The following is a 14,415-nucleotide window of genomic DNA, read 5'->3' as shown; positions in this document are numbered from 1 at the left end:
CCCCCCCCCCCCACACACAAACAAATCAATTAATGAATGAATTAAAATAAAACAGACAAACAAACATACTCCCTCAGTCTCTCAACCTTTTAATCTCACTAACCTCTATAAATAAAAAAAGTTTCCATATACTTATGAGGATGACTTTGAGCATCAGAATAGCTGTTTACTCATTACGGATAGATTTACTTAAATGAACAAATCACTCAGGGCAGACTGAGTGTCCTGTCATCACTGATTCTAATCCAGCCCCCATCCAGTCCATAAGGCAGAGTGTACTGGTGGGGCTGCTGCACATAGGTAACCTCTGGGGACTCAGTTAACAAGCATTTATTCTTCATGAGTGCCTAATGTCACCCTTAAAGACTTAAAAGACGTTTAAGCTGAGGTAATTGACAGCAGCAACTGTCAACCTCTCGTTCCAGCCACTCTGCCTAACACTCCTCCTTTTTTCTTCACTCTATTCTTGGACATTCTTAAGCACAGCAGCTGAATCTTGGAGAACAACTACACTGTAAAAAATCAGAAGTTGAGCAAACTTAAAATCATAAGCTACACAAATACTTTGCATTTAACAAGCAAATAAATGTAAATAAGGTTAAATGAAGAAAATGCATCTTTTTTTTTTTCTTAATACATTTAGAACTTCATTACCTTATCCAAAACTCAAAGGCACCCACACAATTGTACAAAATGAACATATTATAAGCAAATAAAGTAAATTATATATCCTTAATCCTAATCTAAATCCTTTTACTTAATATGCATAAAACAGTAACGTTACTTACCTAAGTCATGACACTGTCGGTAAAAAACTGGCATCGTATGACTTAAGGCAGCTTGAAGTAACCTGAGGTAACTCATAAGACCAGGCGGGAAAATTGACTAACTTGCCGCCACCTATGTTGTACAGAAGCTTATATTGTGAACAAATTTCATTTAAATCATATCGTGAATTGATACACATAGAACGACACTTACGGAGCGATCACAATAACAGAATAAACGGGCGCCGCTTGAGGCAACTCGAAAATTAAGTGGGAGAAATTAAAATGGCGTTGTATATAAAAAAGTGATCGAACTGCGCATGCTCATCAGCCTTTGTGGGCAATACTTATAACAAACTTAACGTTGTTAGTTGTTCCAACTTTAAATATTAATTTGGTCAAACAAATTGGTCTACATTTCTATTTTACTTACTTTTATGTGTTATCTCAACTTTATTAATGTTAAATAGTTGAATAAACTTTAAAAACGGAGTTTGTAATACAAAATGTAAATTGGATTTTTTACAGTGTAGATGTGTTGCAAGCTAAATAAGGAGAGAGCCGTGAACGCCCCTGCTCTTGTCCTCTCCTTAAAACCCTGTTTTCCATCAAGAGTGTTCATTGATTCTACAATAATTGCACCACTGAATGCAATACAAGCCAGTCGATAGGCCTATATGATTATGTTTGATCAATATCCTTTGAACAACATGATTTGGTTTATCAGTTGACTACACGAGTGTGATAAATCAATGTTGCTTGTAAACCTTGGCTTTTCCCCTTGTTTTTTGTACATGAAGAAAACAATTCTAAACGGGTTTGGGGGTTGCGTGTTCATCTACTCCTGTCAATCACAACGCAAGGGTATATGAACAATCGCTTACCTCAAGCTGTGACAACTCTTCCGGCATCCTTTCACCACCATTAGTTCACTTTATTTTAAATCACTTCTATTAACATTTTGATCTTCTTTCATTATCGTGCTTCTATTATTGACAAGAGAAGACGAAATCAAATACGAAGACAATAAATGCCATATAGGCTATTTACATACAGAGTTTTAATTTTTTTATTTTACTATGTTAATTGTGTTTTATTTTAATAGTCTGCACGTTGGATAGACGTTGTGCTTGAATAAAGTTAACTAGCATTTTAACTCTTAGCCGAGATTTTGTTTATAGCATGCAGCATCAAGCGCAGAAAACGTCTCATGTGAATAAATTATTACAAACGTCATACAAATTAAATCGAATAACATTATCGAATAACAGACATCAATTATATACCATTTGTGGGATCTTTGAACTGATATGACTTGATATATTAAGTTAACAAAACAGTTGCAAATCACATTTTATGGCAATTCTGACTGAATGTCAACTCCATGATACACGAAAATCATCATAAAAGTTTACACTTCTGTTGTGATTGGAGTGACTTGAACTGGTGAATATAATAAGTGTACTTTTGTATTTATTGTAAACCCGATTTTTTTTTTACAAATATAAACATATACTTTAATTGCACCCATAATCAATCAATCAATCAATCAATCAAAAAAAAGTTCATCAAGTTGGTTAAATAGGGTATTCAAAAAATGTAAACAAATGAATCAAATGATTAATCTATTTCAAATCAAATGATAGATTATTCTAATTGCATATTGGATTAATATTAAACATTTACACAAATTTATAGTTAAGTTTGTAGATGGATTAGCTATTAATTTTACATTTTTGTCCATTACAATTAATAACATCAAGAAACATTAAAATATTTTCTTTATTTTACTTTATTTTTAGGGCAGAAAGCAAAAAATCCTTGATTATTAGATTACAACCTAATAGCCTACTCTTCTGCGGATTTAACAATTTAACAGTCTTAACGGACAATCGAGGCGGACTCTTTCAACTGGTTATTTTTACGAGAGGCATGCCTCTTTGAGTGACTTTAAGCCCCACCTTCATTCAAGTCACTCACCTGTCTGCATCTTTTCTGAAGACACATCGCGTGCAGGCGCAACAAATGCGAACATCAGTCACCCGTTGCCAAACTCCCAAAGCTGTCATAAAAGTGCACGTCCTCGCCCAAAATGCGTTTCACACGTGCTTTACCATGTGCCATTCTATGGACTGCAGTCTACGCGTGTCCGAGTCCGAGTCCAAGCCAGGATGCCAACATCACTTCAGACGCCCTCCAGCTGTTGGACCAGGGACGCTGCCTCTTCAGATCCATCCTGCCGTCAGATACAGCTGTGCAGGTACTGGTGTGTGTCTTTGCGTTGATGACCATCATCTCACTTATCGTCAACGGCTGCACTCTGTTCAGTCTTGGCAGTTCAGAAGACCTATCCTGGGAGCCACGCTTTGCCCTGCTGAAGAACCTCATTGTAAGTGACGTCCTACTCATTGTAACTCAAGGTCTAACAGTGGCACACTGTCTGCTGCAGAAGACCACGCTGTCGTATGGAGCTTGGTGCGTCACTCAGTTCTTTATTAACACTGTTTGTGTTTTCTGCACTGTGCTTACTATCACCTGCATGGCTTTTGAGCGCTACCTATATGTGTGCCAGGCCATCTACTACATTAGTATACTAACCACCAAGCACCTCTACCTCATAGTCGGTCTCACATGGCTTATTTCAATATGCTTATCGGCAGTGATCACAGGTTTGCTCAGTTTAGGGCACAAGAGCTCATTGGTGGGGAAACCCATTACGGGACTCCTTTGTGAGCCGGACACCTTAGAGGCCCACCTTGGCTTTCCACGAGGCTCTGCAGTGTTTCGAAAAGTAGTTGGGCTTTTGGTGACACTGCTTTGCATCTTTTCCTACTCCTTCTCATACCTGCGCATGTATCAGGAGGCACGCAATGCCGTTCAGCCTTTCCAGCAGGTCAACAAGAGGGCACGCAAAACGGTGATGTTCTACTGCTCCATGCTGCTGCTTCAGCTGCTCCCCATCTTTCTGAAGATAGTCTCGGATGCTCTGTGGGAACTGGAGGGCAACATTGCAATGATCCGTTCGCTGGATTACCCTGGAGACTGGATGTCGGCAGGAACCCTACACATCATGCTGCTGGTGATGCTTCAGGTGCCTCCTTGCATTAATCCACTCATCTACGGTTTGCGCAACAGAGAGGTGAGGGAAGCTCTGCCCAGGCTGCTGTGCTGGAGGAGAAACAACCGGTAAGCGAGACCAGGGTTAAAGCCAGGAAGTCGCATCTTCTATTTGAGATGGTTCAGGATATTTTCAGAAATGCTTGTTAACTGAGCCCTCAGAGGTTAGCATCCCTGGCTGAAGTGGAAATAGGATAGATGAGTGTGTAATGTGTAAGTCTGGATCGCATGGTTTATTGTAAGATTAATATAACCCACAATATAAAACTTTAATGAAAGATATTTTGAATGCAAAACAGTAAATTTGACTCAAATGTAATGTGCCTTTTGTTCACATAAAACATGCATCTCCTTATGAAGTTTCTATGTTAATATAATTAGATTACACTTAACATGAATTTGTTTAGTTTACGCATCATGAATTAATAGCATTTATTAATGTAGGTTTGCGTAAGTTTATAAATAAACTATTGTTCATTGTTAATTCTGATTTGTTAATCATTTAATTGATTAAATTAATACATAACACATTTATAATTTATTTTTAAAGTTGACATTTTAAAACATTGTTAAGAGATAATTAGCATTAACCAACAATAAAAATGCTGTAAAAGTTAGGCCTATTGTACAGTATAATCTACATTTATATATTTTAAATATATGATCGATTGTGTACTATTAACCAACTATATTATTTAGTCTATTTTTGACAAGAAAGAAAGTAAAACACTCAAAGTCTGTGAATTTCATAGATGGTCCCGCTGATGCTCATGTACTCAATGCAATGTTTAAAGTACATATCTGACAGCTTGTATATAACCATGACAACATATGCATATGCCTAAAGCTGTGAAATATAATTGTGTTAATAATTACCTACCAAGAATACAGATGTACTGGAAGAAGGCATATATGCAGAATATATAGCAGAAATGAGTGAAGGTGAAATATGTTTCTATATGTCAGTATAAAATATCAGGGTTTAGTTGCAGAGACTAATACAGTGGCTTCATAAATTAAAACTTGTGAGGGAAAAAAAATAGAGATGTAAATGTGAACAGATGAAGGAGAGAATCATGTTTTGTTACATTTTATATGTTTATTTGTATTTATTTGATTGTTCATTTATTGTGACAAAAATGAATTTTCATCATGTTGCCATCTATGTAAGATGCTCATTTATGCATTATGAAGACACTGTTGATTCTGTCCACTCTCTTTGGTTTTGTTGAAATTCGTGTAGAAATGTACACATTTTTGCTCAATTTAATGTGCAAAGTAATATGTATATGTGAGATATAATGATATAATTATTTGGTGCAAAATAATAAAAAATACTCTATTAAACTTTATATCTCTAGACTGTCTCCATTGATATGTCTGATAACCTGCAGTTCCTGTGCTTTTACTGCATCGACAGTGATTAAAAAGGTTGGTGTTGTTGCATGTACTACAACATGCTACATTACTGCAGCATTTGACACTTTTTGAAACGTGCATCTGCATCTGAAATCTGATCAGGCTAAACAAGTGATGGGAAAATGGCAATAATTCAAATGAGGATGAAATGTTTATTTTAAAGTCCATTTTCATTCTGGCAAAATGTGTGAAAACCAAAGTGGCAAAACCAACAGGTCCTGCTTAACAACTATAGGCTACTATAGATAGTTATTGGTGAGCTCCCTCTAGTGATTAAAGAGAGTAACATTTTACCTTAGCATTTTAAAGTTATTGTTCAGTTCAAGTTCTCCATATATAACGCCTCTTTTAATTATAAGAGTTCTTGATGAACATTTAAACTAATATTAATGTTGTGGTTTAAAAACAGAGAGATGGTAATAAGATAATAGAAAATAACTATTTAAAACAATTAAACAAAACAATTTGGGCGTGGAAAATCCATTCTGAATTAAATGAAACCAACAAAAGAAATAAGCAGGAAGTGATCAAAACATTCTTCCTCACAGGTGCAGAAAGACAAAGGAATGAGGAAGTGATGAGTTGTTGTGCAATCAGTCACTTCACATTAATGCATTACAGGGAAATTGAACTGTAGCTCACACACAAGCCACAGAAACTGACCTGAAACCAAAGACACACGTTGTATAGGTGAGTGCAATTTTCTGATTCATTATAATCATACAACATAAGTTGACATTCAGTTGGTATTGTAATTGTTGTAAAACAAACAACTTTTTGGGAGGAATATACAATATAGTACTTACAGTCTGTAGTCTTTAGCACAGCGGGGCAAGGCTTAAGAATGATACATTCTTCTTGAGTGGCTGGCAGAACCAGTTTGTGTGTTGCAAAAACCTTTGTAGCCATCTACCTCAAACTAAAAACTGTATTTATTTGAAGACAGGTGCAACTGGTATATTCTTTTTTTATTATTCTTTTTTCTTTAAATGAGGCAAGAATGATACCAATGCAAAAATGAAAATGCATTTTTAATTACACATTGCAGTGTTAGGTTGAGCCACCCCGTGTATCTTCTAAACTCACAATTTTTGTTATATGATATTTTTTATTTATTTATTGTTTTGTTTTGTGTTTTGCATGTCAGTTATATACATTGTCCAGTGGGTTTTGTGTCAAAACAAATGTACCCACACACACACAAAATATACAGTACATGTTGGCAATTTACCGACATATAAAATCACTAGCACTGTGAAAATAAACTTTTAAGAAAAATTATCCAGGATTTTTAGAACTAAAGAAAATATTTTTTTTTCACAAACGGGAAATTAAAGGAGGAAGCAACATTCATATTTATCAGCAAAGGGTGGAATGTAAAATAGTCTCACCAAGACAATTACTTCACCTTGGTTTTATTTTATTTTTCATATGAAAATATGCAGAAATATGTCACATTACATATTACAGGAGTCACTCTCTTTGAATTCCATATGTTTTGTCCCTTGAACTTTGCTTTATATTCAAGCAACTGCATAGCAACACGCTAAAACTTAACACCTGTCCTGGCAACCAGTCAAAGCACCTTAGCATCACAATAGGAGTTTAGCAAGTGCAGGCACCACTCCAATTATGAATAAAAATGTACCTCAATCATGGCCCAACTTATCCCTCACCCCAACTAGGATGCAAGTTGAAATAATTAATTTCTGTACCACAAACAGCACAAGGCACTGCCTCTTTTGAAAAGACCCTAATCTTACAACTTCACTAAAATAGTTAAATGTGCTCATGTTAACTTCCATTCCAGCATCCATGGAGAACAAATGGGATGCACACCAGCAACAGGAACCTTGCTCAGATAACAACCTTGTATTTATTTGCAAGTTACCAGTCAGGGTAGGTATCCAGTTACTGGACAGCCAGGAGCCCGTTCAGATCAAGCTCCCAGCGCAATGCAGCGTCCACCAGCTTCGTGTGCGTCTGTGTATGGTAGCACAGGAGAATAACAGACTTTCAGAGCCATTTGCACTTCTGGACCCAGAACGATACAGTCTGTTGTACCACAAGGAGGAGGAGTGGTATGAAATTTATGACGACTATCAGGTATTGAAAACTCTGGATGCACCCTGGTTTCAGGGTGCTGATGGTCTTCAGACTGTCTGTGTCACTGTGCTGGCTCAGAAAACCACCTCTAAGGAGAGAATTCACTTCCAGGGCATTCTGAACGAGCTAATCGGCTATGATTTGGACTCCTCAGACACTAATCGTTTAAGTGAGCTAGGCTATACCCGAAGAAAGTTTGCCACACCAAGAAGGGAAGAACTGAAAAAGCGGGATCCAATAGCTTATGCCACAGAACCGTGGATAACTTCCACAGTGCTTCCAAACGACCAGCAAGGTTACCTTCAGCCAAAACTCTCAGTGACTCTTTATTATAATAGTTCAGTCCTTTCCATTAAAGCTGACGTGACACATACCCCCAGTGATCTCCTCAAAATCTTCTGGGAATCTTTGCCAAAGGAGGACCTGTCATTCGAAGGATGGTCAGTTAATTATATGCTCAAGGTGTGTGGCAGAGAGGAATTCTTGAGTGAAGACTTCCAGCTTTCTGACTACCTGTGGGTCAGACACTGCCTTGAAAACATGCTGGAGCTTCATCTCTCAGTGGTTGCCGTCTCATCCCTTCCAGATAACACAGTAGGTAGAGAGTACTGGCCACTGGTGGACAGTCTCACTGGTCTCTCAAGCTCCCACAAGGAGCTTTCCCTTAAAGAGAAGAAAGTAGAGGACATTGTGATGATTTCCCTCTGGGACTGTGAGAGAAAGTTCAGGGTTAAACTCCTAGGGTTTGATATCCCAGAACTCCCAAGTAAGGTACCACCACTTGTCCAAGTGGAAGCCACCATAATCTACGGTAGAAAGACTGTGTCATCGGTTTGTTCGACTTCAAAAGAGTTTACAGATGAAGTGCTGTGGAACACCTGGCTGGAATTTGACATTCTGATCAGGGATATCCCTCACGGAGCTAAATTAGGCCTCACAATTAATGCCAGTACTGTTGAAGGCATGTCAACCAAGGACACAAAGTCGAACTCCTCTAAAGCATCAGATTACCAGAAAGGAAAAGGGCAAGTATTATACTTTGTAAACCTCCAGCTGATTGACCACAGATCCCTTCTTAGCCAAGGTCCACACACTCTGCATATGTGGACTTTCCCAGAATGGGATGAGGAGGCATTCACTTTCGAAGCAGAAAAGCTGTCTACAGCCACAAACCCTGATGTAGCCAAAGCAATGGCAATTACCTTTATGTTGGATCGCTACAGCTTTCCCGTTGTCCTGCCACATGCCAAAAGCTCTTCTGGTAGTGGTACATCTCCTATTTCTGATTCTTCTACACTGGACCTTACAGGAGAATCCAGACTCTCCTCACCATCCAATGAGGCTTCTCCAACAACACCTTTCACAAGGACAGATTGCCTCAGAAGGTTTAAAGAAGAAAGTGTCCACTATGCCTCAAATTTACCACATTTTCTTCGCACGATCGACTGGATGATGCCAACTGCGGTCCAGGATGTCCATTGGCTATTGAGTCACTGGGGACCAGAGGATATAGAGCTGTCTGTGGCCCTTGAGCTTCTGAGTGTGGATTTTGCAGATCTGAAGGTCAGAAGATTGGCAGTTCAAAGATTAGAGATCCTATCCAATGATGAAGTACTTAAGTACCTGCTGCAGCTGGTTCAGGTAAAGAATTATACAAGTGTATTGGCCTGTACAGTAATGCTAGTTTTGGAACTCACAGTTGGAGAATTGAGTAGCAAAACCTAATAAGGCATGTCATTTTCTGTAGACCCTTAAAGTCGAACCATATCATGATAGCTGTTTGGCGAGATTCCTTCTCAAAAGAGCACTAAGGGTGAGTCATGTTTGCAGCTGTGCATACTTCATTAGAGGATGATTTTCATCTCTATCATTTTCACCAAAAATAACTAACACCATTTCACCTGTCAGAAGATAAAGATTAACTATGTACTGTTGCCATTTCCTGGAACACAGAGCAAGCGGATCGGACACTTCTTTTTCTGGTATTTGAGGAGTGAGGTGGCAGGTTGCCCATTTTTCCGCCAGCGTATGGCGGTCATACTGGAGGCATATCTTTTGGGCTGTGGAGAGGCAATGCTGACTGAATTCCAGCGCCAAGTACAAGTCGTTAATTGCCTGCACGATGTGGCTCTAACAGTGAAGGTGCTCTACCCAGATAGAACAGATCTTCCATCAACAGGTAAAGTTCAAACAACTGTGCCCTCAGTATTATGTGTTATATGCAGAACATACATCTACATTATCATGTATGTGTGTGTCAGCTCCTCAGAAGCTGCAGGAGTTATTGGAGGAGTGCAATTTACCCTCTGACTTCCAGGTGCCTTTTGATCCCCGTGTCAGAGCAGGAAGTATCATAGTGAGTTGATATATTTATCTGTATGTTTCCAGTATATGCTTGAATGTTATAAGATTTTTGATATAGAAAACTTCAGAAGCATCTCTATGTCGTGGGTTTGATTTACTCCCAACCCAAAGGAAACTTGTTCCCAACCTAAATTGTTTGTAAGCCTTCATAAACTGATCTGAACTAAACATAACTTCAAAAATGGTCCTTAATGCAGAGTCCACACTAAAATTAAAATTCTGTTTTTATTTATTCACCCTCATTCATCCTTTTGAAAAATTGCTTTTTGGACCTTATTGACCTTTATTGTTTATGTAGTAAATCAGCTCAAAAAGGAAATATTTATGACTAATTATAACTGGTTATGATTAATAATAAATATTTAGATTAGATCTTAGAATTAACTGTAGCAGAATCAATATTATAATTATTTGATCTGTCCGTCCACCGAGCAGACAATATAATCATTTATCAATTCAAGGAAAGATTATTTTCCTGGCCAAGGAAGAATAACTTTCCTTCTTTATGCAGTGCTAGCAGTAATTTAGCATATGTAGCAAGGGTTCAAACATTCATTGACTTCGAATTGTGAGCAGCAAACAGAGGCAATCGATTGTGAATATAAGGGATTTAATAAATGAAACTATATCTAACATATAACTAACTAAGCAAAACACATATATACAGAATGAAGCAAAGTAAGGAAAAGAGAGAGAAGAGTAAAAGGATGGCAGTATTTCACATCAATTTTAAACACAACCTAATGAGAATCATCAAAGAATCAAAAATCACCTTATAGGGGCTCAAGCTTAAACACGCATCTAAATAATTGTAAACGGTTACTTGCATTGGCTTCGATTGCTGAACAAGAGTCCTGATGCGGTAGACAACGGAGGTCTTTGATGAGTTATTTAGGAGTGAGCTGGAAGTTTTCTTTTGGTTCTTCTGAAGATAGGAAAAGTCCACAGCGAATCAAAGTTACTTGAAGATAAAAACTGCCGAAAGACAAACTCAAGAGGAGTATACCAGATATATTTGTAACTGATTAATTATTGTCTAAATAGAGTAAAGGTCTTAACGTGTGTGTGTGTCATGTGAGCCTGTTGTAGTTTGCTGGTCAGCCCTGCCTGGCACCGGGGGGGTCATTTACTTGTCTTTGGAAACTGTTTGAAGTCAGTTGGGGAGATGATAGTGGGGGACTACTTAGCATCTCCTTGATAGTGGGGATGATTATTTGGCAATTTAGCCCCCATATAAATGTAAAGTCTGTGACCAGGACTGTAATTTATATGCAAATGTCAAAGGCTAAAAGGGGTCTCTTAAGCCATAAACCCCAAAGACCATGCATGATTTTACGCAGACGCTACATTTAATTGAAACATGCTTCAGAATATCTGCTTTTGTATTTGGCAGAAAGAAAGTCATACAAGTTTAGAACGACACTGCAACGTTTTCATTTTTGGGTGAACTATTCCTTTAACTCAAACTGTTTTTCATACAGCTAAAAGAATGTAAAGTGATGGCCTCTAAGAAAAAGCCACTCTGGCTTGAGTTCTCCTGCGTACAGTCAGAAGCTCCAGCCTCTCCTCCTGTCGGCATCATCTTTAAGCATGGAGATGACCTCCGACAGGACATGCTTATCATCCAGGTAAATAAGCAAGTACTAAAAAACAATTGACTGATTTTCACCAGTAAGTAGAAGCCAAATTAAGAAATTAAAGGGTTTTTTAAATGTTGTTTTTTTTCAGACGCTAATGGTCATGGACTCAATTTGGAAAGAAATAGGTTTAGACTTGAACCTGGTGCCCTATGGCTGCATTTCAACAGGACATAATATAGGTAATGATCAGTCTCTCTCTTGTTCTAATAATAGAAGTATAATACCACAATGAGTGTAAAAAATTCAACAAATACTGACAGGAAAGCAAAAATATATTTTAAAATAATAATAATTATGGCTCTTGGACACTTAATAATTATAATACTCTTGGACACTTGATTCTGATTGGCTGCAGAATTCTGTGGTACAAAAAAACATCTAATGACCAACAAACAGATTAACTACCTGTTGTCTCTAACTTAATATTCAGCTGTATATCTGTCTTTGACGCAGGAATGATTGAGATTGTGCGCAATGCAATCACTATTGCCTCAGTTCAGAGGAGTCAGGGAGGTGTGGCGGGAGCTTTCAAAAACAATGCCTTATATGACTGGCTTCAGAGGAAGTGCCCATTCCAGGAAAAAGTAAGCAGATATACTGTACTAATACTATGTCATGTGAGCTGCCTTCTGTTATTCTACCAGATCTGTTTTCTGTAGTGTCTCTACAGTCTGACAAGCAGATATTTGATCGTTCTCTTCCTTTTGTCTTGAACTTTGGCACTATACAGCACTTTCAATCTATGGAGAAGTTTGTGAACTCGTGTGCCGGTTACTGTGTGGCTACATACGTGCTGGGTATCGGTGACCGCCACAACGACAACATTATGATCACTGAACAAGGTAAAAGAACAAGTTAGCTTTTGTCATGAGCCTCTGATAAGACAAAATAAAATAAAATCACATCATCATGTGAATTATTGAATTTGCAAAACCAGCAAACCATGTAGATGAACATATTACAAATAAATGATCCATTTCAACTTCAGTCATGATCTTGTTACATCTAATTACTAAAATATGATTAATGTCACATATTTGATGTCTACCATCCATACAAAACGTTCAGAGTTTTATGGGTAGATTTTTAGAGAGGGTTCAATAACACAGAACATGCCTTGAGTAGATGTATTGTACTAATGTCCACTTGCAATTAAACTAATGTTAAATTCTCTATTCTTCTCAGGAAACTTGTTCCACATTGATTTTGGGCACATCTTGGGCAACACTAAGAGCTTCCTGGGGGTGAACAGAGAAAGGGTGCCCTTTGTCCTCACCCCTGACTTCCTGTACGTTATGGGTAGGGTGAAAGGCCGTCCCAGCCTCTACTTCCAGAGATTTAGGGTAGGTTCTGTTGCACGGTTTCTTTTTGAAATTTTTTCAGTGTTACAGGGCCTTGCAACCAGTGCTGTTATTAAAACTATTCAAATCTGTTACCGGTAATGAAAATGAAGCTGAAATAAAAATATTACAATAAAAACTTAAACTTAAAAATGAGAAGGGTTGCCTCTACAACTAAGTCAAATAAGTTGAAGTGATAAAATTACTAATACTGAAATAAAAATAAACTAAAGCTTTATAGAAATATTTTTTTAAAAATCAAATAGAAATGACACAAAAAAGCACATGAAATTACTAAAACCTAAATTAAAATGACAACTGAAAATATACAATTAAAATATAATTCAAAATATTTAAAATATACTACATTAGTTAATAAATAATACTAAAATAATACATGCAACTAACACAAAATTTGAGAAGCGTTTGTTTCTCCTGTCAGCCCATTTTATTATGCTTTTAGAAGTTTACCCTCATCTGGATTCATGATAGAGTAACTAATAAAAAAGAAAACAAATCTGCATGCTTAATCATGCAGTCAAAATAATGCTACAGCCATACTCTGAACTCCAGTATCTGTTCTTTCTTTAGGACACCTGTATCAATGCCTATCTGTCCCTTCGGGCTCAGTCTCGCCTTCTTGTCACACTCTTCTCTCTAATGCTACTCACGGGAATCCCTGAGCTCAGCATGTCACAGGATATGCTCTACCTGCGAACTGCACTGCAGCAGGATCAGGGGGAGGAAGAAGCTCGGAATCACTTCCTGCAGCAGATTGCCCTCTGCGAGCAGAAAGGCTGGACTGTTCAGGCAAACTGGTGGTTTCACATGATGGCGGGCATTAAATAGAAAACATATGGAATCTATGTACCTTTTTGGCAATTACTGTAGCAAAGGGAATGTCTGTTCATGCTACAATTCCTAGACGTCAAAAAGTTTGAGAACCAAACAGTTTGAAGATCATCATTTACTCACCCTTATATCATTCCAAACTTGACATTCTGATTTCCTTTGCTAAGTTGAATACAAAAGGAGATGTTTGTCAGAATGTTCATGCTGCTCTATACAACAAAAGTGACCAGGGGCTGACAAAAAGCCTAAAATCCTAAAAGGACAAAAAGCACCATTAAAGTACCACAGAAGCGGTCCATTTGAAGTCTTCTGAAGACATTCAATATCTTTATGTAAATAATAAACAAAAACTAAATTATCACTTACTGATTTTTCTTCTTCTCTGTAAACTTCAAAATCTCATTTATGCATTTTAAATGTGCAAATTAAAATTTAGAATTTAGAATTTTGGCTGAACTATCCCCTTAAATGTTATTTTATCTTACAAATTACATGGAGAATGTTTTGTGTTTATTATAAACAATAAATTTTTGTTTGCTACTTCACGTTTCTATTTTTTTCCATTAAACAATCATCAAAGAACCTGAGTCACAATTCACAGATGAATTAAGACTCTCAACCATTAGAAAGACCATCAGTGTGTCATGACAGTACTGTAAGTAATAATAACTTACATAATAAGATGACACACCAGGAAATGAGACCTTGCATACAGTGTAATCACATGCTCTCATATGAGTACCATCCTGCTATTTACAGTTGTTGCCTTTAGAGGGCACCCTGGCCCACATTCACCTCACATGCACTGGG

The 14,415-nt window shown here is 37.5% G+C and overlaps 2 protein-coding genes across 2 annotated transcripts; both read left to right on the top strand.

Annotated features, from left to right (window-relative positions):
• The first annotated feature begins 3,051 nt into the window (after positions 1-3,051).
• On the top strand, positions 3,052-3,957 carry LOC107699566 (olfactory receptor 2AG1). Its single transcript, XM_016500866.1, has one exon. It carries the CDS (start codon positions 3,052-3,054, stop codon positions 3,955-3,957), a length of 906 nt encoding a protein of 301 aa, XP_016356352.1.
• A 1,967-nt stretch (positions 3,958-5,924) lies between these two features.
• Positions 5,925-13,976, top strand: LOC107699595 (phosphatidylinositol 4,5-bisphosphate 3-kinase catalytic subunit gamma isoform-like). The gene is made up of 11 exons (XM_016500903.1): positions 5,925-5,993; positions 7,114-9,050; positions 9,157-9,222; positions 9,363-9,588; positions 9,671-9,765; positions 11,255-11,401; positions 11,502-11,592; positions 11,867-11,997; positions 12,144-12,255; positions 12,599-12,756; positions 13,345-13,976. Exons 2-11 carry the CDS (start codon positions 7,119-7,121, stop codon positions 13,600-13,602), a joined length of 3,216 nt encoding a protein of 1,071 aa, XP_016356389.1. The 5' UTR covers positions 5,925-5,993; positions 7,114-7,118; the 3' UTR covers positions 13,603-13,976.
• The last annotated feature ends 439 nt before the right edge of the window (positions 13,977-14,415 follow it).

Source organism: Sinocyclocheilus anshuiensis, unplaced genomic scaffold, assembly GCF_001515605.1.
Source record: "Sinocyclocheilus anshuiensis isolate Anshui unplaced genomic scaffold, SAMN03320099.WGS_v1.1 scaffold879, whole genome shotgun sequence".
NCBI lineage: Eukaryota > Metazoa > Chordata > Actinopteri > Cypriniformes > Cyprinidae > Sinocyclocheilus > Sinocyclocheilus anshuiensis.
This window is presented reverse-complemented; position numbering and strand designations above follow the sequence as displayed.